At 41.5% G+C, this 17,239-nt stretch overlaps 1 protein-coding gene across 1 annotated transcript in view; it reads left to right on the top strand.

Annotated features, from left to right (window-relative positions):
- LOC129112385 (protein bicaudal D homolog 1-like) overlaps nt 1–9,013 on the top strand; it is a 40,872-nt gene extending 31,859 nt beyond the window's left edge. The window contains exons 12-13 of the mRNA XM_054624466.1: nt 170–380; nt 8,960–9,013. Coding sequence (XP_054480441.1) covers nt 170–380; nt 8,960–9,013 — 265 coding nt within the window. The remainder of the gene's footprint in view (nt 1–169; nt 381–8,959) is intronic.
- The last annotated feature ends 8,226 nt before the right edge of the window (nt 9,014–17,239 follow it).

Here is a 17,239-nt window from a genome sequence, read left to right on the forward strand (position 1 = left end):
CTTAAAACTGAACAACACATGTTAATGAGGGCTCCAGGAAGAGAATAGCAATATCCAAGCAGTAACCATGAAGTGGGCTATTTTTTTCCCCTTGACTGTGGTCATTTGCACATCTGAATCTGCTCAGTTAGAACCTTTTTTTCAACCTGTTAAACCCTGCTCTCTTCAGGTGTGACGAGTATGTTATCCAGCTGGATGAGATGCAGAGGCAGCTGGCTGCGGCCGAAGATGAGAAGAAGACTCTGAACTCCCTCCTTCGGATGGCTATCCAGCAGAAACTGGCCCTCACCCAGCGCCTGGAGGATTTGGCTTTTGATCAAGAGCAGACCCACCGCACCCGCGGGGGCAGGCTGACCCGCATGAAGACCAGCACCCCTAAAGTAAGTCCCCCGGCCTTGGCTTCGGCCTCCAACATAGCCCAAGGCTCCACTTCAGCTTTGGCCCCTGTCAACCTCCCCCATTCAGGGCTTTCTAGCCCTATGTCAATTCTTCCTGATGATCCCATTGTGCCCCTTAGCCCATCTGTGGTCAGTGCAGCTTTGGCCTCAGCTCTCACCTCCCCTACGTCACAAATACCTCCTCGTAGTCCGTCATCTTCATTTGATGGCCCTCTGGCACCAGATGGCCCCCCGTGTCTGGAGGCCCCCTCCTCTGCCTCAGCGCGGACCCCGCCCTCAACCCCTCTGAAGCTGGCTCACTCCCAGTGGACCCTGGGGGTGCGGACGTTTGTGGTTGACTCCCACAGTTTCAGTGTCAACATCTCCTCCGCTCTGCCCCGTAGCTCAGACTCCTCCAGGCAGTACACCCCAGAGTCTCATACCTCTCCCCCATCCACCACCACCACAAGACCCACCCAACAAGGATCTGTCCCCTCCTCTCCCTACCGGTCCCCTACTCTGGGGCTAAGGCGTTCCGCATGGAGCCCTTCACCCCGAACTCGGCCCTTGTCCAGCCTAACGCGTTCTTCTGTCCTCTACACTCCTTCCTCACCCTCCCCTTACTCCTCCTCCCACAGTTATTCCTCTGCCTACTACAGCTCCTCTCCTGCTTTTAGCCCCTCTAGCTCCTACCTCACCTCTGGCACCTCCTCCTCCTACACCCACTCTACCAACTACACGCCCCTCTACCCCAGATACTACAGTTCGTACAGGCCCCGGCACTGACCCTGTACTATAAACCCTTTACTATAAGTCTTTTGAAGGCATTTCCACCAGGCTCCTTATTGACATCAAAACTGCAACTTCTTGTTTGAGTCGGGGCTCACAGAGAGGAGGACAGGTGGTTTCCTGTGCCTAAGCTTTGGCCAATGGGTTCTGAATGTTCAGTGACTTTGCTCAGGGATTTGACAAAAGGAGCACAAGTGGCCCCAACTTCCTTCTATTCTGAGACTGCTGATTGGTCCACAGGAGGACATTAATAGAGACTTTCAAAGAAGCATTTTTAGCATTTAGGTTCTCCAGGTTGAGACCACACATGCATGAAGTGATTAAAACACAGAGACATTCAGACATTGATTGGACAATTGGCGCACACTTGGATAGGTTTGAATGAAGGGAATATGCCACATGAAATACTGTCCTCTATATTCAATATAATATCCACTCTGAAGTGATTCTGTATGCACTGTAAACCCCATGTCTTTAAGTGCAAGCATTCTCCTCTGTTGATGAGGTACTGGATCTCTAAGGGTTCAGTATGATTCAAACAAATTAGGTTACAAGTGTTGTCCAAACATGTCTTAAATAAAGTGTTTATACCGGTTTCAGATGGCCACTCTCACTGTTGTTAAGGTGAGGGGAACATGTTGATCTGTCCTCAAAGATATTTTCAGGTATTGGCAGCAGTAGCTATGTGAAGAATAAAAAAGGAGAGCCTGCTATTTTTTACACCTATGCACATCTTGCCAATTGCTGAGGCCAAGTCGGCATGCTTGTTGGATTGCCATTTCTAAAAGTTTGTCAGATACAGCATCCTGAATTCCAACTTTGGATTGTGAGGGTAGGGTCTTTGGCCTTCCAACAAGCTTTATTTGAAGCATACGGACTCCTTTAGTGTTCCAGCTTTGATCTCACTCTATACTCTCTCTTTATACACGCACTTGTACGATGAGAAAATTGTGGACGAGGAGTGGTGGACTATTCACCTCAAGGAGAATTATTTATTTCTTGTCCAGGGTTGTTGCCATCATCAACTCAACCTGCTGTCCATCTCTAGCACCACCAAGTGTTTTTTTCTTATATAGCCATGTACCCAACTATGCATGGTCACGTTTGGATGCTCTTCTATGGTAGACTCTCTTCCCCTTCCATATGAAAAACTGATCTGGTAGAGGGTGCATGCTGTACGGAAGGTCGTGGCAGGGAAGAACTTACAAGAAGGAGAAAACTCAAACTGAATACCAACATCTAGTCATTGTACAAGGGAGCATTGTGACTCTCAGAACTAACTGTGAGTTAGCTGTGATGATGTGTTATAGGCTGAAGTCGCCTTCTCCTCATTTCTTATTTGAATTTGCTTTAAAGCTTGGGTTGGTAATCTTAAGAAACTAGAAGAGTAAACTAAATTTCAAAGCCAGCCCAGTGTTGCCAACTCTTTTCCAATGACAGTATCTAGCATTAGCTCCGACAGCTGATAAATCTAGTGAAGTCTCCAAGTCTTCAACACTGACTGCACGGGCAGACTAATAGCAAGCAGAAGGCAGGTATGTAGACAGGAGGGTAGACCGTCTAATCATTACATTTGGGCTGAATTAAATGATTGGACGGCTTTATTACAGTCCTGCCACAGCCACAGATACTCTATTATATCTCTTTTTGTCAGAATATTTGATTCATTGATTGCTGTCAGGATGTAATGGCAATTTCAACAAAAATATCAAAAATGTGGATGAAGAAATTAAGAAGATGACCAACCCTGCCTTTAAGTATATCAACCATCAAAAAACGCTGCTAAAGAAACTATTTAGTTAAAAAAAAAACAATAATTTGTTAATTGCTTCTTTGGGCCCTGTCCTAACAAGTCTCATTCCCATGCAAATAAGGTCCCTTGACCAAATCCAATTATTCACTAATGTTTGGACCTTAAACCAGACTGCTGGTCACTGTCACTGTCACTTTTAGCTTATTAGAGATAACCACTACAAAGGGACACTGATCAATTTGTTTAAACATTTTACTGAGGATATATAATATCCACACACTGACAGAAAGGGGAAGTGATTCAAGATTATTCTAATGCACCATCATGGCTGACTCATGATGAATTCATGATGTTTCATCCTCTTGTGGCCATCTGCAGAGGTTCATGTAGTCACACAGAATCACACAATGTGTTCAGGTTGTGTTAACTCTCGTTCACGACACTGCACATAACTCAGGGAACGAGACACATGCCTCATTCAACCTAAAATAAGTCAACAACCAAACCAGAATGAGTACTAACAACTGATAGAACAGATCTCCCAAATGATATTCAAGGAGTTTATTTCAAGTCGGGTAAAAGGATTTCTGAAATTCAAAGAAGTATGCAAAAGATTGATATCAATTTCATCTGGGTGTTCAGTACAGAGATAGTGCTTGGGTTTGATAACATGGAAGTGTTCCACTGTTGTTGTGGTTTGGATCCAAGCAGTTTATAACTGGTTTTAATTTGCTGAATTAGATTTAATATTAGATTTTATTAAGATGCAACTGCAGTATTGGTAGCTTTGCAGCCATTTTGCTACCAGTTTCTTGAAACTTTTTTTGAGTTTTCCGCCAAGTAGTTGACTTTGAGAATCAGACCTAGAGGGCTGCTGAGATGGCTATTACCACTCTGCTGCCTCTAATTACAGTGTGGATGGTGCAGAGCAGGTCCATTAAACTGAAAACCCACCTTCCAGGAACTGAATGGTCACCAATACATCTACACCTCTGTACTGGATACGCAATTGATGTTGATCTTCCCGTTTGACCTGAGGTGACAGCAAACTCATTTCTGAAACTGGCAAAATCATATGTGAGATATATGATAGTCCTCGTGTCTGTGTGTGCCTTAAAAAGCCATTATACAGCCCCTATACAGTGTAGCCTAGTAACAAATGCCTGTCTGGAAATAATGTGCTTCCTTTATTTTTCATTTCCACACCTGCACCTCAGGCTAAATTGCTGGTTTTGTGTGTATTTTTGACTTTCAGTGGGGACAATGACTCAGCTAAGACAGATGATACATCTAACTGTCAGTAGATATTTTTTGAGTGTTGTCCAGAGTACAGACTTGGCAAATACTTATCCATCTCCCCTCAACTCCTCCAGAATGTACACCTTCCTTTTTCCCTTTGTGTTATTGGAACTTTGATGATCACTTTTCTTCTTTCCCGATCTATTTATTCAGATCTATCACAGTTCTCTGTTGACTTTTGACTCTTGTCTAACACTGTAAATGAACGCACTCTCTTGCCTACAACATAAACGTTTTTTATTATGTAACATGGGGCAAAACCTCATTTGACAAGCACCGGTATTTTCGAGATTTCTGATTGGCCCGTTTGAAAGTTGTATTTGCCATGAAAGGTCCACAACTTGTCCTTATGTTTTTTACTCAAACCACTAAAGCTCTATGTCTCATATCAGACTACCAATTAGTCATTATGATCAGATAATTAGCAGGACATTTTTGTTACTTGTTGAAACAATAAGCACAGATCACGTACTTTACTGCAGACCACTCTCCAAAAATTGTCCTGTCTTAGAGCAATCATACTATGATAGGCCTTAGGTTTACGCATCTCTGTCTCCTAGAACTTGTGCATTTCTGTCACTGAGTAGCTCACGTTAAAGTTGTAAGACGTGGACAACACTGTTGGAGCAACCTGTCAGTTACAGGGTAGCCCCACCCAAAAGCATAACCTGCTTTATCATCTATGTTACTAGAGTTAGCCTTTCATAATCGACAGAATGTTTCATTTAATTTCATTAGAAATGAAATCCATATTCATTTTAGACAGGAAACGGTTAAGAAGTTGGTACTCTTTACGGAGTCATGCTTATAATTACAGAGTTGGAGAATAAAAGCCTTCTGATAATAAATTCTGTCCAGGGAATCTGGGACACTAAAAGTGGAATGTTCTATTATTACCATTTACAAATGTTGGGATCCACTCAGTGACTGAAATGTTCCAGGAGACAGTGAGGTAGAACATCATGTCAGCTATCATCTGTTGTTAGTTACATTGTTGCTCTGTGGAAATGCAAAGCACTTCAAGTTAATCTGAATAACGCAGTAGTGAAATGACAAATTAATGGTTGCCTGGGAAGAAGGGAAAGCCTTCACAAATGTAAAACACTACAGTGAGATTTTAGAAAATTGTCAGCAGTAATGTTGATGAGTTTTAAGAATGAGCTCACCAAACAGTATGGTCTCCTAATAACACACCTTCAGTCATGGAAACTTGCTGTGTCAGCTAGTCAGGAATTTACATCTCAAATGAACATCCAAGTTTAATTGGTTGAGGTCATTCAAAAGTACGCTGAAATTTAAAGAACACTAGCATCTTGTGTGGGCGTAACCTATATTTTGGTTGAGGTAAAAGAAGGAAACCAGTGTGACCCCCTCTCTGTGATACCCTTGCTCTGGCCACACAGATAAGTCACACAAACACAGTGACACACTTCTCCCTGCCAAGATACCAACTGCTAAATTTCGAACATGTGAAAATGGAACCAATGAGAGACAACCTGAGGTCTGTCAAATGTTGTTATCTGCCCCATGGTACACCTAATGGAATACCAGGTGTAAGGTTTCACTCCAATACTGTGTCAGGGTTTCCCTCTGATGGGACCCCTGGTAAAGTTGACAGCTTAACCAGCCCGGCTGCAGTTTCATTGGTGTACTCATTTGGGCAGCCATCTCTGGAGAGAATGATACGGCTTCATAAATGAAGGTCAAATAAATGTTAAGTAGGGTTGGAGAGAAATATTACTGTTTGAAAATTCTTTGTTTAATCTGATAATGACATACTTTCCCTTCAATATTGTATTGGAGACAGTATTGATTTCAGCACTTTTTATGATTGTGTTCCCAAAATTTTTCCATTATTGCTTTGAAGCAAGTAGCCGGCTTCATTACAGTCCACGGTAGGGAGTTTTCCCATACAGACATTTTAGAAAGAGCTAGTCCTCACAGAAAAATCATCTGATTTGGTTTAAAATTTAGTGGCGCAGAACCAAGAAACAAGTGGTATAGATGAGGGTCTGACTTAAACATTTGTGACCATGGCAGTTTAATACTTTGGAAGAGCTCTTGGTTAGAAATTTTCAAAGGCAGTTACACTTAGCACAGTCGCAAAGAAAAATGTTTGACATTTCACATTCCTGCAAACCACGGATTACATGTAATGTGGATGTTTTTTTAATTCGGTCTGAGCAATCAATGTAGTATGTAGAGTAATGAAAGTCGGTGGTATAATAAAGAATATAACACATGCGACAGACAACCAGGAGACCGCTCTTCATGTCCTGTGTTAATCCAAAAGTAGATGATGACTCTACGCTTGTTATGTACCTAAGGGTGGTTGTTATTTATTCACACAAGTTACATTCTATTGTCATGTTATTCTTTTACCACGCACTTTGAACTTTTTTCTAAACTTAACCAAGTAGTTTTGTTCACCAGTCGTTTCACAACATTAACCCTGTGGCATTTTGCGTTCCTGCAAGCGTGAGACGAGGCTGATATGAAAAGTATTAATGTATTAATGTTGCAGAAATGTACAATGTCAACATGATCTGGCGACTGGGTTGCTGCACTAACTAGATAACCAATAAACCTGTATACCACAACTGTAGAAAAGCCACACAGGACGCCTAATGTCCTTATGTATTTGGGTCCTCTCAAGGTTGGTCCCTCAATCAGAGAGACTGAAGCTATCATTGCTGAAAAAGTACCATATATTGCTAAATTTGGATCTGCATCAATGGAGTGCTTGTAACAATGTAGGTGGAATTGTAGATGTTTGAAGATTATTCTCAGCATTGACAGTGGTGCGGATACTTAAAGTATGAAGCAAGAATCTAACTCCAGGCTTCTGCTGCAGATGTAAGAAACACAAACACAAGGGATTCAATATCCAGCCTTATAACACAGTGTAAGTGTAACAGTGTCTAGACGAGGATTACACATTTTTAAACTACAGGTGAAATCATTGTTTCCCTACAAGCACAAGACCTTTGCAGGTTGACCTGAGGCGACTTGTGGCTGGCCCACATATAGCTGTAATAACAGGCGCAAAGGACAGCAGAGATACAGTTTAAAGTTGGGAAGATGACATAAGGAGAGAGTCTGGGTGGATATCATGGATAAGAGAGAAACCCACAGTTATGATGACATAAATCTAAGTTTGCACATTGCTCTAATGGAAAAATTTCATGGCTACTGTAAATGTTTGAATACAAAAAATTACCCAAAATTATGAAGTGTTTCATTCTAAAATGAAAGAAAAAACATACCCGCGATAAATTTTAGCTTTGATCGGAATCAGTTGGCCGCCATGTTTGGATTGGAATTGTTAAATACATCCATGATAACTTTAATGCACCGTTGATGAGCCCCACCGGCCTAAGGAAAATTTAACACTTTGGCAACATTGCATAAACTTGTAGTTTTCTTTTTGCCCTGTGTCTGTTTTGGCCCTCAGTCTAATCCTGAGAAAGGTGGCTTTGTGGCTCCACCCCCTGCATTCAAAATCAAATCATTTTCAAGAAATGTCTGTCTAACTAAAACTCCAGTCTCCTGTCACTGTATCACCTTGCAATATTGCGCACAACACTGTGAAGTCACAGTTTCATTTGATTGTAATAAGAACCTTCCTTGGTCATGCTGAGAGGTAGCATTCTGTAAGCAGCTCCTCTGAGCTAACGCCCTGCTGTAACATCCACACTGTTAGATGTCATCCCACTCAATGTGTCCGATGTCTGTTGCTTTCTGACCACTTTATATGCACGTGTACAAGTATTTTAAAGCTTTAACTGTACAGTATGTTAATATATAATGTAAATATCTATACATTAATACTCTGTTTGTTGTATTTTGTAATTGGACGGTTAATCATCATTCTCCTTCATTATTCTATACAAGGAATATTGTTTTCCCATAATATCCATTTGTAGTTCAAGTTCATACAGTATTCTTACCAAGACCAATATCACACAAAAAAAAACTATCAAACAATATAAAAACTTGCCGTCAAAACACGAAATACAAGACTAATAGGGACAACAGGTTATGAAACTGGTCCAGTATTGATGACAAACGCTGCAGACAGGTCAGTTTGTTATTTTAAGAGTCTGACAACATCATGGAAAGAACCCCAAAGATAAATAAAGTATTTTTATTTACATTTACCTTGATCCAATCGAATTGATATTGTGTCCAACCAAATGTCACTTAAGTATATTATCATTCTGAAAATATCGTTAGGTTTTGAAAATGAGGTTTGCCCTATTCACATTGGTCAGCTGAATATTCAGCCATGACATTGTAAATCAAGCAAACCGGATCAAGTGAAAGGTAAATAAAAACGTTTTATTCCTCTCTCAGTGGAAAAAAAACTGCACTTTTCATGGACGTATGTTGAGAGTGCACAATTGCCTGATTAAGGCACAGTAACACATGCAAGAATACAGATGAGGGATGGTCACCTGCCGAGGCCATATTTTTGCTGAATGTGGGCAGTGCCAAGTGGAGTCAACCACACCACATCTTTGCTATTGGTTGAGACTGCGACTTGGCTGGTAAAAGTTGAACTCCATGCAATGCGAAGATGCAGCATGAGAAATTTTGAGTTACCCTTTAAGCTTTCTGATTTGTGGGCAGTTTTTGTTTTTCTTTGGACAAGCATTTTTTACCTTTCATTATTATATCTGAAATATTTACAGTGTATCTCTGTGCAGTGTGTCTATCTAACAGTGTCAGTCTCTTGCAGATCGTCAGTAGCCTTCTGCCACAGTGCCGTTCCTCGTACCCTCCCCACAGCTGAGGGTCCCCTCAGCTCCTTTCACAGGTAAAGCATCCTCATGGTCACACAGCATACCCTAGAGACGGGGAGGTAATTAATGATGAAATTTGTTCAGACGTTCAAGGTTCCCAGAGGAGAAGTCTCATTTACTTTGGTTATCCCCAAGCCCGGTCTGCCATAAAGATGCACATGGTATAGCAGTCTCTACCACCAGTGTATGAATGTGTTTGAATGGTAAAGTTGACACTTAGTGTACAGCACTTCAGTGGTCGCAAAACTAGAAAAGGAGCTACATAAATGCAATGCCAACCATTTACCTTTACTGAAGCATCCAGGCATCCTTCAGCGTCTGTATTAGACGCACCCATTTGCGTCATTATTAGACATCAGAGCAACTGCTGTGGTACAAAGAGCAAGGAAGTCCAAGGAGGGGGGTTTGATCTGTGTGACACACACGGGACTTTCACCTGGGAGACTGCTGTTCGTGTCCTGTGTGAAATCAAGTCAAAGTGGACTTATTTTACAGCAGTTTTGTTATGTAACTTATGTACTTTACCCACGCCAATAATGTAAGAAACATCATTACAAACCACCTTTTCCTGAGCCTAAACAAGTAAACCTACTGTGTGTTTCCTGTGAATATGAAAGTATATTTTAAAAAGACACTTTGTAAAAAGTGTATATTGACAGGTTGTCTCCGAAACATCCAATACTGACGCTAGAGGGGAACCTAGAACGTCAGAGTTCTCAGCTTAGGGCCACTGACGAGCATCGTTATTTGACTCTCCCTCTGGCGCCACCATGAGGTTCACATTAGGGGTTTTGGTGCAGACATTCATCGTCTTCTCAGGATGAATTCAGATACCTTTGGTGATCCTCTGACTTTTAATCAAGTGCCATCTTCAGGGGAAAATCCAAATGATAGATACAGTGGGTACGGAAAGTATTCAGACCCCTTTAAATTTTTCACCCTTTGTTTCATTGCAGCCATTTGCTAAAATCGAAAAAGTTCATTTTTTTTCGCATTAATGTACACTCAGCAACCCATCTTGACAGAAAAAACCAGAAATGTAGAAATCTTTGCAAATTTATTAAAAAAGAAAAACTGAAATATCACATGGTCATAAGTATTCAGACCCTTTGCTCAGTATTGAGTAGAAGCACCCTTTTGAGCTAGTACAGCCATGAGTCTTCTTGGGAATGATGCAACAAGTTTCTCACACCTGGATTTGGGGATCCTCTGCCATTCTTCCTTGCAGATCCTCTCCAGTTCTGTCAGGTTGGATGGTGAACGTTGGTGGACAGCCATTTTCAGGTCTCTCCAGAGATGCTCAATTGGGTTTAGGTCAGGGCTCTGGCTGGGCCAGTCAAGAATGGTCACAGACTTGTTCCGAAGCCACTCCTTTGTTATTTTAGCTGTGTGCTTCGGGTCATTGTCTTGTTGGAAGGTGAACCTTCGGCCCAGTCTGAGGTCCTGAGCACTCTGGAGGAGGTTTTCTTCCAGGATATCTCTGTACTTGGCCGCATTCATCTTTCCTTCAATTGCAACCAGTCGTCCTGGCCCTGCAGCTGAAAAACACCCCCATAGCATGATGCTGCCACCACCATGTTTCACTGTTGGGATTGTATTGGGCAGGTGATGAGCAGTGCCTGGTTTTCTCCACACATACCGCTTAGAATTAACGCCAAAAGTTCAATCTTGGTCTCATCAGACCAGAGAATCTTATTTCTCATAGTTTGGGAGTCCTCCATGTGTTTTTTGGCAAACTCTATGCGGGCTTTCATATGTCTTGCACTGAGGAGAGGCTTCCGTCGGGCCACTCTGCCATAAAGCCCCGACTGGTGGAGGGCTGCAGTGATAGTTGACTTTGTGGAACTTTCTCCCATCTCCCTACTGCATCTCTGGAGCTCAGCCACAGTGATCTTTGGGTTCTTCTTTACCTCTCTCACCAAGGCTCTTCTCCCACGATTGCTCAGTTTGGCTGGACGGCCAGGTCTAGGAAGAGTTCTGGTCATCCCATACTTCTTCCATTTAAGGATTATGGAGGCCACTGTGCTCTTAGGAACCTTGAGTGCTGCAGAAATTCTTTTGTAACCTTGGCCAGATCTGTGCCTTGCCACAATTCTGTCTCTGAGCTCCTTGGGCAGTTCCTTCGACCTCATGATTCTCATTTGTTCTGACATGCACTGTGAGCTGTAAGGTCTTATATAGACAGGTGTGTGCCTTTCCTAATCAAGTCCAATCAGTTTAATTAAACACAGCTGGACTCCAATGAAGGAGTAGAACCATCTCAAGGAGGATCAGAAGAAATGGACAGCATGTGAGTTAAATATGAGTGTCACAGCAAAGGGTCTGAATACTTATGACCATGTGATATTTCAGTTTTTCTTTTTTAATAAATTTGCAAAAATTTCTACATTTCTGTTTTTTTCTGTCAAGATGGGTTGCTGAGTGTACATTAATGCGAAAAAAATGAACTTTTTCGATTTTAGCAAATGGCTGCAATGAAACAAAGAGTGAAAAATTTAAAGGGGTCTGAATACTTTCCGTACCCACTGTATAGTCCATGCTGGTTGATCCTGAGCATATCTAGTCTGTCCATTCTCTATGCAGAGCCTTGTTGTTCCCTGAGCACACACTCAGAGAACCGGCATGGTCACAGGATGTCAGCTGTGAGTTCTCTGAGAAAGAAGACCGTTTTCTGAAGTTTACTGAACAGATTGTTGATGGCTGAACTTCTTTTGCCTGTGAATTGTGGGAACATGTTTCATCAAAGATGAGGGAGTCTTGTACATATGGAGCACTTGTCCCTGATGTGTGACTGACATTTAAGAAGTAGTAAGACTTTATAAATGGCAACTCACAACCTCTGTTTAACAGCGATTTCAGTGTTTCCAGTCTATTAAAGCAGCTCTGGCTGAAATATACAGTACATGACTGTTTATTCTTCTGTTACCTTGGAGGCCTTGGTCAATGTAGTAGGCCTAATGAGCATTTGGTTTGAGTGACATCAGGAGGTTCTCGACCCCTGCTATGGTGCTCAATCAGATTTCTTGTATCTTTAAAGCTAGGGTTGGTAATCTTCTTCAAAAGTATTTTTTGTTATATTTGTTGTCCTGACAGCAATCAATAAATGAAATGCTCTGAAAAAAAATCTGGTATCTGGGCATCACAGCAATGTTATAAGGTATACCCACCTATCTACCTACCCGTCTGTATACCTACCTGTCTGTCTACCTACTAACTACCTGTCTGCCTACCTGTCTACATACCTGTCCGTCTACCTACCCATCTTCCTACCAACCTGTCTACCAACCTGTCTGTCTGTCTAACTACCTACCTGTCTAGCTACCTACTTCCTACTTGCTAACTACCAACCTGTCTGTCTGTCTGTCTACCTACCTACCTACCTACCTACCTACCTACCTACCTACCTACCTACCTACCTACCCAACTGCCTACCTACCTACATGTCTGTTTACCTACCTACTTCCTACCTGTCTAACTACCAACCTGTCTACCTACCTACCTGTCTGTCTACCTACTTGCTAACTACCAACCTGTCTACCCACCTACCTGTCTAACTAACTACCTGTCTACCTACTTGTCTGTTTACCCATCTTTCTACCTACCTACCTACCTACCTACCTACCTACCTACCTACCTACCTACCTACCTACCTACCTACCTACCTACCTTTCTACCCACCTGTCTACCTACCTACATGTCTGTCTGCCTACCTGTCTACCTACATGTCTGTCTGCCTACCTGTCTACCTACCTACCTACCTACCTACCTACCTACCTACCTACCTGTCCAACTACCTAACTGTCTACCTACCTACCTGTCTGTCTGTCTTCCTTCCTGTCTATTTACCTACCTACCTACCTGTCTACCTACCTGCACTCTTTCCGTTCACTCATCACCTGCTTGTCACCAGAGTCTTCCACAAGCTGCTATCTTAGGAGCTGTGAGTACTAACAGTAGCCATGTTGGTTGTTTATATTGATAATTCTGGGGAGTGTCTTTGGAGGGAGGCCTGAAGGGACGAGCTGTCGGTGTTGAAGACTTGGAGACTTTGTCCCTTTGAGGCAAATTTGTGAATTTAGTTATACACATAAATTGAAATTAAAATTGAAAATCAAGCATACTCTTGCCCGTTTCTCAATATTACCTACCCTAGCTTTAAATGCTAAGCACAGCACATGACATGAATAATGTACATATATAACTAAATTGCTATAAAACTGTAAAGAGTTTAGGAGCCTGTACAGTAATTACTTCAAATGAGCATTATGTGTTCCTACATATGATCAATGTACGTGTTTACAAAAACTAAATACATTTACATTTTTTTTTTTTTACCATAAACACATGGTATTCCTATGCTACAAGTAGCTACTACAGATGGCTGCTATGCATTATGGTCTATGTAAAACCCCTGGATGCTTATACACAGTAGGTCAACCATGCTCTCTACTCCTTGCTCTCTTGTTCTCAGCAGCAGTGTGGGGACCCTTGTGGATCACTGAACCTCGATCCGCCCACCATGAGTGCCTCCTGTCAGGCTTCCTCACTCGCCTGTGGGTCCTCGATCTCTGTGGAACACAACACCTGACCCCTGACCTGTGACACTGTTGACCCAGAAGACTCGTGCCCACCCTTGAACCTCAATGCTGTTAACGGAGAGTGCCTGGCTCACACTTACATGGCTTTGAAGGAGCAGAGATGATGCTGCCTGCTGAGCCACATGAACCTACTGACACAGCCATTGCCAGAACTGCAGAACCTATTTATCCACAAATTCAGCCATTCAGTTTTGGTGATTTGAATAATCAAAATCAAATGTAATCAAATCCTCTTTTTATGTTGCCCACCATTGTTATTTTGTGTCACCATAAACATTTCTGTGTATCATAAACAGAATTGCACCATATATCTTGTGTGCATTTCATAAAGCATTTGCAGCTGTGGAGGTTCTGGTGTTCTGATGCTTCTTTTTAACCCATATGTAGAGCCCAGCATTCTCCATGTTTTTGTCCCTTTTACTCAAAAGTCAGCTTATTAATCACCCTGTATGACAAGCACAAACTGAAGCAATGCATTCCAAAAGACCTGTTGTGTGTGACTGATGCATTACAGCAAAAGCTGAAAAAAGAGCTAAAGGTGCATCCGTATTCATCATGCCCTATTTGTGGAGTTGACAGTGATTGGATGTCACTTCACACTGAAGTAGGACTTTATAATTAATCCACGAATGCTTGCAGCACCCTCTTAACTGCCAACGGGACCTAACTGGATATGAGCTGGAGTCTGGGGAGGAAAATAATGCAATCCATGTGAAAACCACTTGCGATTGCCTTATTGAACTTTACTTGACTTCAGGCTCTTAGAAATCTAAACCCCCCATGCTTTTTCTGCAGGGTGGAGTTTTGATCAGGCTCTGGCATGAAGCTGATGTTGGTTGGACATAATGAGGGAGTTTACTCCCTTCATGACTTTACCATTTTGTACAGCAACGGAATATAAAGGGGCCTCATTCTGCAAGTGTACCTGTATTTTGTCTGTGAGGGAACAGACAAAGGCTTTTACAGACTGAATTCTGCAACATAAATAAGGGTAAGATTTGAGTAATTTTCATTTCTAAGATTTTACATGACTGTCCTCTACTGTACAGGATGATACTGTCATTTACGTGACATAAGATGGACCTGTGAAGAAGAGAATATTCAGCATTAATAAGCAATATTGTTGTAATATATTTGTTTCAGACATTTTCCCTGAAAAGCCTCCCTTTCAAATCCAAAATAAACTTCTCTTACTCACAATTGCTTTTCTCTTTTCTGCCTTCTGACTGTAAGGAAAAGACTGAAGGAAAACATCGACATTGGTGATATAATTATTCTTTTAATGAATATCTAAAGTCGGAGTTTGCTTGCTTCCATGTGGAAGAAAGAATATCATAATTTTGGTAAAAGTGAGGAAGCTTTATTGGATTTATTTTATTTATTTAGTGCCTTTTTATTGTATGCCCAACATGCATTGCTGTGGCTTAATAGTAACTTCACAACAGAAACAAATGCGTTATTTTTAAGGAGTGTTAATCAGATTTCTTAGTCAGCAGAGAGGCGTCCCTCAAGGCTTTACCTTAGACCACTTCTATTCTCCAGTTTTTTTCCCTATCCATTAGTTATTTCTTTGTTTAGATATTTTGTGTTGGCTTGGTTTACTGTAGTGTTTGCATTTGTTTTGTGTCACAAACATGTATTTGTCTTTTTTACCGATATAAGCCTAAGGGTGGGTCTACATGAAAGACTGAACTGTTTCCAAAATCAAAATATGTCAGGGTTTTACCAAAGTGGCAACAGGAGATGGACCCAAATGCAGACACACGAGGTGCAGAGGAATAATTAAAGGCGATTTAATTCCAAAAACAAAACTTACTCATAGGTAATGACAAAAGTAGTAAAAAATAATCCAAAATGAAACGACACAAGGGACATCCATCGGAACATAGGCGACATATCAGGAATAAGGCAGGAATACAGCCGACATAACAGACGAACCAACAACTAGCAGACAAAAGACAGGACTATAAATACACAACAAACTAATCAGACAACAAGACACAGGTGGGCAGACATTAAGGCAAGCTGAAAGGTGATTGGTGAGAGAACACAAGGGAACAAGGCTGACAAGACTAATACATCACAGGTGGATTCAATCAGGGGCGGGGTAGACAATTAAAAAAAGGCGGGAAAAACATACAAAGGCAAGAAGGGAAGTGAACACAAGACACAAGAGGCAGGGAACTTCAAAATAAAACAGGAAACCCATTAAACTAAAACCATAATCGTGACAAAATAGCATTATTCTGATAGCATTATGTATAATGGTTGGTGTATAAACACTTGTTCTGTTGCAGTGCTTCTTTATGCTGCGTATCTGCTGTCAGATTTGTGAGTCCTCCTAAATTTACATTTTATTTATCTAAATGTATCATTTGCTTCTGTGTATGAAAGGATTTTTTGTGTGTGATAAACAGATTTGGACGGTGAAGGAGCAAGTAGCCTAAATGGTAGCAATGCATGTTCAATATTTCTGGAATTCCTGGATTTGTTCTGAGAGCATTTCCTATGAGTGATGGATAGGTTGTTGATTAGGTAATGTGTCTGCAGACATGTTTGCCTTTCTCCATCCCTTTCTATGATATGATATTATAGTATTTTATCGTATCTAATATGATCAAGAAACAAATAATTTTAGCTAAGAAGATAAGAGATTTTTAGGCTAAAATTTCCAGAAACTTTAAGTGCAAAATTAAATGATAAAACCCTTGATTTTATTTTAACATTTCCCCTGACCACACCCCACTTTGTGGTGTTGGAGAAGAACTCCTGAGTTGCAGTAGCCATGTCTGTTTTGGGGTTTCATTGTTTAACCACTAGAGGCCACAAGTGTATAATGATCAGTGACTGACTGCAGTGGAGGGGAAGGGGAGCCCACGCTTCTTCACAGCAGGCAGACTATCAGCACCACCTGTTACTGTCTTTTTTATTCCCTAACATTACCATTAAGTAAGCATTACTGCCTACCACCAACCATAGATGCAGAAAATGAAGCTAGGACATATTCGTAATCCTTTTTTTCACATTTTATTACCCAGCCAAATATATTATTTTCTTACCATAACCATAATGACAAGGCCGAACCTGAAGAGGTGTTTATATTATACAGCTACTCACAAATCACAATTCTTTTTTTGGCTTGTTCAAATATGTTCCTTTTAGCAGTGTGGGGAAAGCCTTGAAACAGATTAACTGCTTTTAATCTCAAATGTCAAAAACATTTGAGATTAAAAGCACAGATTTATTACAGTTAATACCAATCAGTGCATCAGGAGGAGATGGTGATCCTGTACTCCCAGGGCATGTGATATAAGAGGAGTAGTTTGGCATTGGTAAATAAACTGTGTGCATGTTGCTGCTAGCTGTGCTGTCCATGAGGGAAGGCCTGCCCACGGTGATTGATTGCCTCGATCGACCCGCTCCAGACTGTCTCCAATATGGTTCTACGTGAGAAGAATGCGCTTGAACATTTGGGAGACAGCTCCAAGCGCCATGTGGCCATTGCCCTACCTACCTTTGTCATGGCCATCTGTAAACACTCTTCAGTGAGGAGGAGTGAGGGCAGCCACTGTCTGCTGTTCATCCTCAAGTTCTCATCCAGTGGTTCATTCTCTCTAG

Source organism: Anoplopoma fimbria, chromosome 23 (genome assembly GCF_027596085.1).
Source record: "Anoplopoma fimbria isolate UVic2021 breed Golden Eagle Sablefish chromosome 23, Afim_UVic_2022, whole genome shotgun sequence".
NCBI lineage: Eukaryota > Metazoa > Chordata > Actinopteri > Perciformes > Anoplopomatidae > Anoplopoma > Anoplopoma fimbria.